We start from the raw sequence: 13,174 nt of genomic DNA, 5'->3' as shown, positions 1-13,174 counted from the left end.
CTTAGGGACACAGGTGGACAGTGGTCTCACCTTCGATAACCACATCACCACAACAGTCAGGAAATCCTTCTATGTGGCACACCTCATCACGAAGGGCTTTTCATCCAGAAAAAAGGAGGTCATTGTCCCACTGTACTCATCCCTCATTAGACCCATTATAGATATAGAATACAATGTCCCATTTGGTATGTACCTCTCAAGACATCTGCAACAACTGGAAAGGCCTCAGAAATACCTCACTAAAAGAATCACAGGCCTAAAGCAGATGCCCTATGCTGACCGCCTTAAAAAACTCCAGCTATACTCTGTCGCATATCGTCTACTCAGAGGCGATCTCTGCTTAACATACAAGGCCATGTCAAACCCAAAGCTGTTGGACATGCTACACTTAAAGAAATCCCAATCCCTCAGAGCTACACGCTCCAGGGATCTAAACCTTGTCATCACAATAAACAAAACATGCTGGAGGGATAGGTTCCTGACTCAGAGACTCCCCAAACTCTGGAATAGATTGCCCATACATGTCAAGCAGAGTGCCTCTTTGGACCTCTTCAAGAGGAACCTTGACGATTGGATGGTAGAAAGGAAATTCACCCCAGGGATCATGTCAGTCGCCCTGCTAGACAGGGGTCCAGGAAAGTAAATAATGTGGGAAGAAATAGCCAGGGAATTGTTATGGCTAGGCTTGTATAGGCCCTAGGGCTGATAGCCTAGTACCAACCTATGAATCTATGAACCTATAAGGACCACTCGGGCCTTTACAAGCTTAGCCATGCAACCCAAATGTCTCCCATGAGTTATTATGCTTTAGAAGTTATTTTAACGGGGGGTATATGTTAGCTAGGACATGATTTAATTACTATCTGTGTCCATTAGAGACACAGGTACCAGAACAGGGGTGAATTTCTAGTTTCCCATCTACTGGTCCAGGTTATACTTGAATAGGGTTAGGAAAGGGCTTTCTTTCACATGGTGGTGCAGCCTGTTTCAGAATCAAAAATTGGAAGATGTCAGTAAATACACCAAACTAAGAACAAACTTACCTGACAAGCCAAGAACCTCAAGCAAAAAACTAAACAAACCAGGAGCATGTCCAATTTCGATTTTATTTGCTAAAATAAATAAATAGTGTTCCTATTAAGCCTTTTGTCCCACCAAGGACTTCATCAGAACTGGAAAATAAGCCACTCCATGACTTAAATACTTAAAACTCAGTCACAAGACCATAAATATATCATTAGAATCCATCAATTGGGTCTCAATACATAAGTGACTTACAAAAATAAATGACATCATACCATAAAACTGCTAATATAGCACACTAGTATATTAAAAATAAATAACTCACAACTTATTTATCCTCTCTTGCAGACTCTTTTTATCTCTGCACCACTTCAGTGATTTGCAGAATTAAAGATATCTTCAGCTACTTATACATGTTTTCAAATGTACTATGCTCATAACTATACTTACATATGATATTTGACTGTGTGCTGAATTCATTATATTTTTTTCTGCTTAATTGCATCTTCTATTATTGAATTTGTTTTTGTTTTGTTTTGTATATAAATCACTATTGTTTGTATTGTACTATTTGTGGAGCTTTTCTCCCCCTGGTCTCTGCTGAAAATGGGCCCCTGGCCCAATTGGACACTACCCAGTTAACAAATGTAATGAATCATAAATAAATAAACTTAGCAGCTGAAAGTTTTAAAACACATGGGAATGAGAATTCTCTAAGACATATACCTGTCACTCCATGTCCTGTTTATATCATAAGCAAAACTTAAGTTCTTGGATCTAGTAGTGCTGATGCTGTTCATTTTGAGGATATGCAGAAGATCCATCAGAGCGGGGTCCAAGGATGCCTTGTACACCAGGCATAGATCACCTCTCAACAATCTGTAGGAAACTTGAGTACAGAGATAGGGCTATCAGATTATCTGCATAGGGCATTTTGTTTATGCTCTGTTATATTTTTTTGATGAACCTCTGTGGACATTACAGTTGTTGTATGTGCCTAGTCAAATACATACTGAAGGGGGCGTTATACTCAATGATGGGTCTGATGAGGAATGAATAAACTGGCACAATGATTTCCCTGAACCTGGATGCCATGTCCAAACTTATAAATTGAGTAACATAGAATGCATTTCTTACTATCTTAGACACATGTTGATTGAAAGTAAGGTTATAATCTACATGTGTTCCTAAGTCCCTGACTATTGGATCAACTCTTAGGGGTGTTTTATCAATGATGTAGTTTCCTGGGTTATCTGACTTCCTAAAAAGTACTATTATGCATTTCTTGGCATTGAGTTTTAAGCCATGATTTTGGCACCGGTTTTGTCTGTGCTAGACCTTCCTGCAAGATGTTTGTTTCTTGGGGGATGCAATGACTGTTCCTAATTTGCAATCATCTGCAGACTTAGTCAGCCAGAGGTCCTTGACATTGGCCTTCACTTCCAAGAAATATTTGCCAAAGACGAACAGACTCAGCACAGAGCTCTGAGGTACTCTGCTGTTGTCAGGCCTCTTAGTGGAGGTGGTCTCTCCAATACTGACTTCTTAGGTCCTATCTGTGAGCCAGTTGGCCATGCAGTATGTTATATAGGTTTTTATGCCTAATTCTATTAGTTTACTGACAATGCCTAAGTGGAGTATTGAGTCAAATGCCTTAGCCAGATCAAGGTACACAGAATACATTATTTTATCATCATCCATTGACTTGTGACCTTCTCAAAGAAGTCCACCAGGTTTAGTAGGCATGACCTGCCATTGATAAAACCAAACTTGGTTGGATCCACTGTCTGAAGGATTCCTATGTCATTATTAATCATTTCCTTGAGAATTCTTTCCATGGTTTTGCAGATGAGGCTAATCAGACTAATGGGTCTGTAGTCCCCAGCATCCACTGATGGTCCACCTTGTGTAAAAGGAAAATCAATGCAGTCCTCCATCTGCATGACATAAAGCCTGTTCAGAGGCTATGGTTAAAATGTGACTCCAGTGACCCTGACAGGTCTGTGCCTGGACATTTTGGGGTTGTGTAGGATTCCCTGTCATTGGGGGTAATTAAAGTTGTCCATGAATATGGTATTGGGTTGAATGGTGAGTGTCACCAATAAGTCTGAGTATGAGCTATGGGTTCCCTGGATCATGGAGGGTGACCTATAACTTGCTAGGATGTGGCATAGGACTTTGTTGATGGTAACTTGTATGTGGAGAAATTCCAGTGCAGTAACCTGTTTAGCCAACCTCAAAATATACTTGTTATTTATGTAGTTTTCAGACACCTCTACCTTTGATCCCTGCCTGTGCAGTTGCTGGTCTAAATGAGTGGAAGACAATGAAGCCTTGCACCATCAGGGTGCTCTAGACAGCTTTAAACCATGTCTCAGTAACTGCAAAGATGTCTGCATTCTCCAAGGTGAGGAGAGCTTAAAGGGAGTGGAAGCTTCTTATTTGGACTCCTGGCATTAAACAACAATACCTTCAGAGTGGATTGAATAGATTTTGCTGCATTGGAACTGGAAGGTTTGTCAATCTGGCGCTGACTAAAAGAGGCTGAGTGGGGGAGGGCAATGTTTTCACTGATATTTGAAAGTCTAGAGGGGACAGGTGGCCATATCTTCCCATGCTGACACAAATATTGTATCCCCTAGAATGTCAATCAAAAACTAAGACTATTATTAAAGTCAGTCATTTTCTGTTCATATTGCAGCATCATATGCTGCTGAAAGCAAGGCACATACCAACCTGAGACACATAGTCTGACAGCTCCATAATGTCTCTCTTCATATAGTCTAGGTAGGTACATCTCAGGTCATTTACACCTACACGGACTGTGAGTGAATCATATTAGTACCTGTGGTGCAATGACTTCAGTACATGCGTAATTGTCAAATCCTTGCTTCTCATAGGCAACTGACCATTGTTTTCTCCTTGTTCATCCTAGGGAGTGGGGTGTCAGTATGTCACAGAATAGAGTATCCTATGATTAGAGTCCTGTGTAGTTCATTGGCTGGCTTTATGGGCTAAGTAGATGAGACTCCACTTGATATGACTGTATGTATTGTGTTGGGTGTTGTTTTTGTTGAGTGCTTTTGGTTTTGCTGAAGATATTTTTACAAGTGGAGTGTCTGGGAGGTCTTTGGGGTTTAGAAAGATCTCATTTAAGCATCCAGCCTATGTTAGACTATGTGTGTGGTGCATATTATGTGTTGTGGGTGTAGACTGTGTGTTTCTGACAACCTGGTAGTAGTTATGAGTGCCTATACATGAGAGTTTTGCCTCCAGTAACAATACATGTGTACATTTCTCACATACCGTATCTGTTTTTTTTTTTTTTTTTTTTTTTTAAGGATTAATCGGCTATTAGTGGACATAAGACAATTGCTACATTGTCTCAGGATGCCCATATCCACAAAAGTGGCTGCAGAGAAATTGGGAAAGTGCATAGCCATTATGATAGGTCCTTTATTAGTTAAGCTACACCAGGCTACCATCTACTGCCACTAGATGGAGAATCCTCAGTTTGTTTAATGTAAATACATATAAAAAAGCTTGCTTGAGTGTAAATATAAATTATGTTAACCAAGTAATTAGCTAGAATAATGAATTTAGAGTAAATAAATGAGCAGAACGGACAATCAGAGGCAAAATTTACTTTTTTTTTAAACAAGCACAAGGAAGGCAATAAATATTTCACAATACCAACAACAATGTGTACTTCAAACAGCTTATAGAAGTGTGATTGTTCAATAAAAGTACTTAGTTTTGGCTAGATAGCACCAGACGCAAAACAAACATTTCTGAGGCACAGGCAAGGGTGTCAAGTGTTGCTAAGTTATGTGGAAATTAGCCAAGAAATGCAGAAATATGCTGCATTTATTCAGGCACTAAAACAGGGTAAGCTGACTAATAAACCTTCTGACCAATAAAACAACTACACTCAGGGCTATGTAGTACATTTCTTAACTTGGATAGACCAGACTACCACTTACCGCCATGATGGAAAACTCTCAGTCCTCTTGATGTAAAAACACACAAAAGGTCTTGTTGAAGTATAATATATTAATTTATCCAACAACTAGCTTGATAATGAATTCAGAACAAGTAGATCAGCAGAATGGACAATGACAGCCAAAATGCACTTTTGTTTCAAAATAAGGTCAAGGAAAGGCAAAAATAATTCAAGATATCAACAGCAGTGTAGAAAGGGAGGAGCTTTCAAACCTCAGTTTATAGTAAGGGTTGGCAGGTCAAAAATCACCAAGATTGAAAAGCAGAGGAACAAATGGGAGGGTAGGTGGGTGGGTGGTAAAAATCACCAGCATGGAGTCAGCTCTGTTTGTAGTTGTTGCAGGCTTTGTGTCCTATCAGAGAAGACAAGGCCAACAGCACACTCTTTGTATTTAAGTATCACTCAAGAAACAAAATGACCAATGAAAAAACAAGTGAAATGTAAAGCCTGGGTAGTTTAAGTGCCTTTCTGCCACATAGAACAAAATCACTAGTCCAAACAGATTTAAAAACAGAAAAGAAAATGCAACAGGAACAGGTAATACAGAAAAGAGCTCTATTAGTTTACGCAACTACATTTTAGACACAAAAAGAGATTAAATTACTTTCCTTGCTTCTCTGTTCAATACTTAACTGATATTCTTTGTTATAAACTGGTCGTTAATAGTCTGTTTTATCACTTTCAGGGCACCTTTATATATATTTTTGCAGTATTGTCTTGAATAAAACTGGTCTACTTTTAAACTATACACAGATTGCCATCGCCAAGGAAGAAAAGTACAGTTTTGTACCTACCATAAATGTAGATGTTCGAGGATTCCATTGCTGCAGTCCTTACTATTGGGTATAGTCCGCATCCAGTCGGCCCGAATACCAGAGTATAAGGCTCACGTCGGTCAGGGCGCATTAGACTGACGTCAGTACGTCAGGGTACTAATGCGCATGACCGGCGTCACATCCTCAGTCTTTTCTTGCCCCAGATGTCAGAAGACCCTAAAAGGACAAGGCCCAAAATACCTGCACCAAAACATGAACAATATATATAAAAATATAAGCAGGTAAACTCACCTACACAAACACCCCTAACACAGAGGGGAAGGAGGGAGGGTAAATTGGACTGCAGCAATGGAATCCTCGAACATCTACATTTATGGTAGGTACAAAACTGTACTATGTTCTTCGTTTTCCATTGCTGCAGTCCTTACTATTGGGTAGAATCCCAAAGCAGAGGTAAGGGAGGCTGGCAAATCATAAAGAAGCAGGAGCTGACAACATGCCTTGCAAAACAGCTGTGGCAAAACCAGCCCTAGACTTAGAGTAGATAGGAAGGTGATAATGCTTAGAGAAAGTATGCACTGAACTCCAAGTAGCTGCTTCCAAAATATCCTTAGTGGCCACCCTCGTAGAAATGCTGTTGAAGTGGCAGTAGCCCTAGTGGAATGAGGCCTAATCCCAGCTGGAACCTCCTTGCCATGATGGGAATAACAAAATGCAATGCAAAAGCCAATCCACCTAGAAATAGTTTGTTTTGACACAGGCTTGCCCTCCGAACTCGAAGCAGAAGAAACAAACAACTGCTGCGACTGCCTAAACTCCTTAGTCCTGCTTAAGTAATAGCAATTGCCTGTGTACATCTAAAGTATGCAAAATCTTTTCCCCTTTATTTTGGGGGTCTGCATAAAAAGTAGGCAAATGAATAGTTTGGTTTAAAGCCACACTAGAAACCACCTTAGGCATAAAGGAAGGATTAGGGCGTAATGATACCCTATCCTTATGGAAAATCAAAAGGGCTCGACTGCCATAAGGGCCTGCAACTCAGACACCCTTCTTGCAGAAGTAATAGCCAACAAAAAAGCAGTCTTCCATGACAAATATTTCAATTCAGCAGTAGCCGCAGGATCAAAAGGTTGTAGAGTAAGTTTTTCCAACACAAAATTGAGATCCCAAGCAGGAGTAGGAGCTCTACGTGGGAATCTGATATTTTTTGCCTCTCTAAGAAACTGCTTGAACAAAGGATGCGAAAATAATGGTGGGTCACAATCATAGTGAGCTGAGATTGCTGCAGCATGAATCTTAATGGAAGAGAAGGACAGACCCTTGTCCAGTAACTCAGTAAGATATTGAAGAGCCATACTCAAATTAGGCTCAGAAATCTCCAAATTCTTTGCTTTACTCCAAAATAAAATCTCTTCCATTTTGCTGCGTACACTTTCCTTGTACTAGGTCTTCTAGCTTCCATAATCACATTTAAAACTTGTTGAGGAAGTTGAGACCTGCTGTGTTTCAACACAGAATATGCCAGGCTGTCAGAGGAAGAGAGTGAAGCTTGACATTGAGCAGATGACCGTCCTGCTGGGATAACAGATGTGGAATCAAAGGTAAAGGCCATGGAGGCTTCTTTACCAGACTCCGTAGTAGAGGGTACCAGTGTTGCCGAGGCCAATCTGGAGCTATCAAAATCATCCTTGGCCTGTCCTGTCTGACCTTTAACAGTACCTTTGGAAGAAAAGGCAGAGGTGGAAAGGCATACACATGAAGGTTTGTCCAACTGAAAGACAGAGCATCCACTTTCCAAGCTGTGTGATGAAACCCCTTTGTGCAAAACTGTGGCAGCTGGTGGTTTAGTGGAGAAGCGAACAGATCTATGTCTGGAGTTCCCCATGACACTGTCAATTTCTGAAATACATGAAGATCCAGTTTCCACTTGTGGGGATCCATGATTTGTCTGCTTAACACATCTGCTAAGGAGTTCTGTGCTCCTGGCAGAAACCTTGCCTGAAGAGTTAGGTGCAAGCGTAGCGCAGTCTCCCATAAAATCATTGCTTGCCTGCATAGAGGATAAGAATGTGTTCCCCCTTGTTTGATGAAGTACCACATGACAGTTGTGTTGTCTGTTAGAATCAACACCTGCCCTGGAAGAAGTAACTCCTTGAAAGCCAGTAAGGCGAACTGGACTGCTAACATCTCCTTCATGTTGATATGTAGATGCTGTAGTCTGGCAGGCCACTTGTCTTGTATCCACTTTCCATTTAGATGAGCTCCCCAAGCAATGTCCGAGGCATCTGTCGGTAAAATCTGACTCGCCTCTGGCCGGGTCACAGAGAGTCCCTTGTTTAGGTGACATTCCTGAGCCCACCACAAAAATTCTCTTTGAAGGCAAGGTATTATTTGAATGACAGTGTCGAAATCCTGGCAGTGCTGTGTCCATACATTTTTGAGATACCATTGTAACTTCCTCATATGCAGTTTGGCATTGGGAAGCACCAGAATACAAGATGCCATGAACCCTAATGCTTGGAGGACTGTCTCTGCAGTCAGCACGGACTGATGAGATAGTTGATGGAAGTAAAGTGATAGACTCTTTTGTTTGTCCGGGGTTAAAAAGGCCATCTGGGCTGCTGTATTCAGTCTCACACCCAGAAAGCACATGTCTTGAGAGGGTACTAGACTGGACTTTATTTCGTTCACAGAATACCCTAGGCATCTTAGCACTGCTATAAGATATTCCAGATGCTGTAGAAGGTCTTCCTTTTCTTGAGCCAGAATCAGGCAGTCGTCTAAATAAGGATAGATTTGAAGTCCTTGTAGCCTGAAGTAAGCTATCACTGGAGCCAGAACCTTTGTGAATACTCTGGGCAGTAGATAAGCCAAAGGGCAATGCAGAGAACTGATAATGAGAATCTCCAGCTTGAAACCGCAGATACTTCCTGTAACTTAGCCTGATAGGCACATGAAGGTAAGCTTCCTTGAGATCTAAAGTTACCATCCAGTGATCTTTGCCCAGCAGGGTAAAAGCTGTTGTAACGTCAACATCTTGAACTTGGGAATGTCCAGAGAAGTGTTGAGGAGAGATAAATCCAAAAGCAGTCTCCACGTGTTCCCCTTCTTTGGTACTAGGAACATGCGAGAATAAAATCCTAGGCCCCTTTCTGATACAGGGACTGGCTGAATGGCCCCCATTAGGAGTAACTGAGAAACTTGCTTGTGAGCCTCTTTTCTTTGTGGAGGAGGAACGTCTGGCATGCCTTTGAAAGCGGGCATTGTATGGAAATAAAATCTGTCTTGAGTAATTAAATCCCAATTTTCTTTGAAAAGAGACAGTCGTCCTTCCAAAGGAGCTGCCAGACGAGAATCTACTGGCAGCTGAAAAGGCAGGTCATTGGGTCTGTTTACGAAAGGACTGACCCCTGCCCTCACCAGAAGTCTGAGCAGGTGAACTCCCTGTTCTAGGCCTAAAAGAACCTTGAGCCCTGCCCCTACCACGTCTAGACCTACCCCTAGACTGGGAATCATAAGCAGGATATGTCCACCCCTTAGCAGGCCAATTTCTACTAAACTTGGAGGCTGTACCTGCAAAAATCTTTAACAGTTTGCATAGACTTAGCTTTGTCCTCCATTTTCTTTAAAACTGCTTCCACAGGTGAACCAAACAACACATCAGACTGTAAAGGAGCATCCAAAATCCTTGTCTTAACATGCTCAGCCAAATTTTGATCCCTCAACCAGGCATGCCTGCGAAGAACAGAACTAGTGGCAGCCACCCTCGAGGAGGCCTGCACAGCATCAAAACCACATTGCAAAGAATGCTTGCCCACTTGTTCAGACACATAAACTAAATCCAGCAAGTCTTTACAATCAATACCTTCCGCCAAAGCATCCACCTTAGATTTCAATTGTGAAAGGAGATAATTTTGATATTTCAGCATGTGAAACTGACAATTCAATGCTCTCATGGCTAGAGTGGAAGAAGTATACACTTTCTTACCCCACCTATCTAACGCCCTTGCCTCTTTGTCAGTGGGAACAGGATTTTTAACCACAGAGGCCTTAACACCTTTAGGCCCCTGAGAAACAGTTTCTGGGTCCGCCCTAGGACTCTTAAACAAATACTTATGAGCTTGGGCACCCTATAGTACCTATCAGGTTTAACAGGAGCAGGAGGCAAAGAATCAGGGTTCAGGAAGCCTCTGCAAAACATCTTCCACCACATTCAACACAGGAGGTATAGCTAAGGGCCTATGCTGGGGTAAAACAAGAATTCCTAAGCCTCTTCCTGGAATCAGAGTAATCCTGGCCTTCCCATTTAAAGTGCTCCCTCATGGAATGCAGAGTCTCTGAAAATGAAAAATCCTCAGGAGGAGAAGCCGAGGAGTGGCATCATCCACATCAGAATCAGAATAATGAGGATACTCCTGCAAATCTTCCAGAAGACTCAGAAGCCCCTGAACCCTGTTCAAAACTGTCAAACTCTGGTTCCACCCTAGGCCTCTTATCAGGAGGGCCCATAGAACCTCTAATCATAGTAATCAAATCTTCTGCCATTTTAAGCATATGTTTCTTAGGTACAGAACCCGAAAGGCTAGGAGAAGCCCCTACTGAAGCTGAAGTTGGCCTACCTCTAAAAGAAGTTTTGGCAACAGAAGGAGAGGCTCTAACTACTTTGGGAAGAGAGGGAAGAATAGTTACCTGAGAAGCCCCCTCAGCCTGGCCTGCCTCCTGAGAGGGTACATCCTGTAACAGTAAAGTTTCTGCCTGAGACTCCATAGAAACTCCTGGCAAAACCTCCGGCTCCACTGAGCCATCTAAAGAACCAACGTCCGGGACTGCCGGTTCATCAACCCTAGGCTTCGCTGATTTGTCCTTGCGCTTCTTGGACGAAGCGGGCGTCGGAGCATCCGACGGCATTTTATAATTGCAACGCTTCCCAAACACTAATCTGGCACAGTCTAACCTCCTCTTAATAGTGCGTTTGTTAAACCTAGCACAAGAGCGGCAACCAACAACGTCGTGCTCAGGCCCTAAACAAGGTATACACAATGTATGGTAATCCCTATGAGGTATTTGTTTCCCACAAGAAATACAGTTATTCACTTTTTCTGACATCCGGTTAAATACTGAGGCAAGAAAAACCAAAATGTTCCCAACGGGTACTTAGCCAACTCTGATTCGGTCTGAAACTCCGGTTTCGGAAATATTTCAGAACGCCAACCTGCACTCGCAAAACTGCTTCTGCATCGGACAACGCGGCAAAAAAGACTGAGGATGTGACGCCGGTCATGCGCATTAGTACCCTGATGTACTGACGTCAGTCTAATGCGCCCTGACCGACGTCAGCCTTATACTCTGGTATTCGGGCCGACTGGATGCGGACTATACCCAATAGTAAGGACTGCAGCAATGGAAAACGAAGAACATCAGCATATTGACTATAGACATATATTTTTGCAAAGCCATATAGATGATGCATTGTACAAACAGCCATGTAAAGCTTGTTCAATGTTTCTGTTGTTCAAACTCTGTCAGGTAGAATGACAGCTAATATAAAATCCCGATCTGTTAATTTCTTGCCAGTAATAATTTATTTCTAAAGATTTTCCCGTATCCTTGTATTAATAAACAGCCAGTCAAAAATTCCAACACTGTAGCTGTTTTTAAAAGATCAAGCTTTATTATCCAGTCACTCAAACTCCTCCTTCTCGCAAAATAATTGAGCACCAAAAACATGGCAATTTGGACAAATATAACAATAAAATGAAATACAATATTTATTTTCTTAGTAGTAGCATTATCTCAGTGATTATAAAATACCTTCCATTGTGCATGTTTTACATTTCATTTATAGCAAACAACCACCTTCATTCAGCAGAATTCCCTCATTTTGTGCTTCCATTGCAATATGTTTGCGATTCTTGGTAATCTAGCCTCTTTTCAATCAACATACTTATCTCATTAATTTTGTATGCATTCCTTGCCCTATCACGTTACCAGGACTAATTTTTTGCAGTATTGTCTATTGGTTTCCATCACATGATATATTAATTTCCTTTTTTGTTCATCAGTCTTTTACCCCCACACACATGCACACACACAACCACAAACACATGCACACGCACCATTATAGTACCTTTATTAGGAGCAAAAGTAACAACATAGAAACCGTTTGCAATTTAAAAACAGGGCAATAAAGGGAGAGGGTGGATAAGGGGAATGGTAGAGGAAAGACAGGGTGAGGAGAAAATGGGAATGGCGAAAGGTGGGGATGGGAGGAAGAGGATAAAAGCGATAATTGAGATGAGAAGCAACAAAAGAGGATGGAATGAGTAAAATGTTAAATAATGTGTGTAGAAGATGGGAAGTCACCAAACAATGTATAGGAATGATATCACAGTAATATTATTATTTCCTTGGAGGTCTATACGTTCATATGCATCAGGCTAGCTGCCCTTTTGGGATATTTTAAGCCAAGCCAGTTTCCCTTTTGGTGCTTGAATTAACCTATACAGTTTGGTCTTAGTTCACCCTTTCCCATCCCATGTTCAATATTTATATATTACCCATAATGAGAATAACTGGGATCATTGCATAGATAATTTCAGAGCACCCATGCATGGAATAAAGCATCTAGGAGCTGCCTCTATCCATTAGTAGTACATCGGGTAGTCCTGGGATAAAGTTTTTATTACTCATCCATAGATCCAAGTTGAATATGAAGACAGATGAGCTTTGTTTAACATGGATGGGGAGTCTATTCAAGAGCAAGATACAACTATCCCTATCCAGAGTCTGTCTTCCAAAAGGAATAATCATGCCCAAGTAGAAATAGCCATTAGCAAATAAAACTAAGCAAGCAAATAATCTGTTTATTCACAATATCTAGATAACTTCATTTCAGTGATGCCTTCGTGTTTTATACCCCAGAGAGTAAGGGATTACCTGTTCAAGGTATGACAACAATGTGTTTTATACCCCAGAGAGTAAGGGATTACCTGTTCAAGGTATGACAACAATGTGTTTTATACCCCAGAGAGTAAGGGATTACCTGTTCAAGGTATGACAACAATTGGAAATTCATATGTTTGGGGGCTTAGCTAAAGACATCATGTCACAGTCACTCTTTCTTTTCAGGTATTTGAATTATATCATTTTGTATATTTCCAGGTGTTCCAGCAATCGACCAAACTTTAACAGTGTTATTGACAACAGAAATGTTTGTTGGTGGCTGCATTGCTTTCATCTTGGATAACACTATACCAGGTAGTATATGATAATACTAAATAGTTAAACAATTGCATCCTACAGACGTCTGTTTCTAAAATAAATTGTGCATCTGAACAAACATTTATTACAAATCTTTGGTCACCTTCCTTAC

General features: G+C 41.2%; 1 protein-coding gene across 1 annotated transcript in view; it reads left to right on the top strand.

Moving 5' to 3' along the window:
* SLC23A1 (solute carrier family 23 member 1) overlaps positions 1-13,174 on the top strand; it is a 505,682-nt gene that overhangs the window by 442,149 nt on the left and 50,359 nt on the right. Inside the window, exon 12 of the mRNA XM_044069843.1 lies at positions 12,964-13,059. Coding sequence (XP_043925778.1) covers positions 12,964-13,059 — 96 coding nt within the window. The remainder of the gene's footprint in view (positions 1-12,963; positions 13,060-13,174) is intronic.

Source organism: Protopterus annectens, chromosome 4.part0, assembly GCF_019279795.1.
Source record: "Protopterus annectens isolate FY-2018-M chromosome 4.part0, PAN1.0, whole genome shotgun sequence".
Lineage (NCBI taxonomy): Eukaryota > Metazoa > Chordata > Ceratodontiformes > Protopteridae > Protopterus > Protopterus annectens.
The sequence above is the reverse complement of the archived record's forward strand: the minus strand, read 5'-3'. Positions and strand labels throughout refer to the sequence as shown.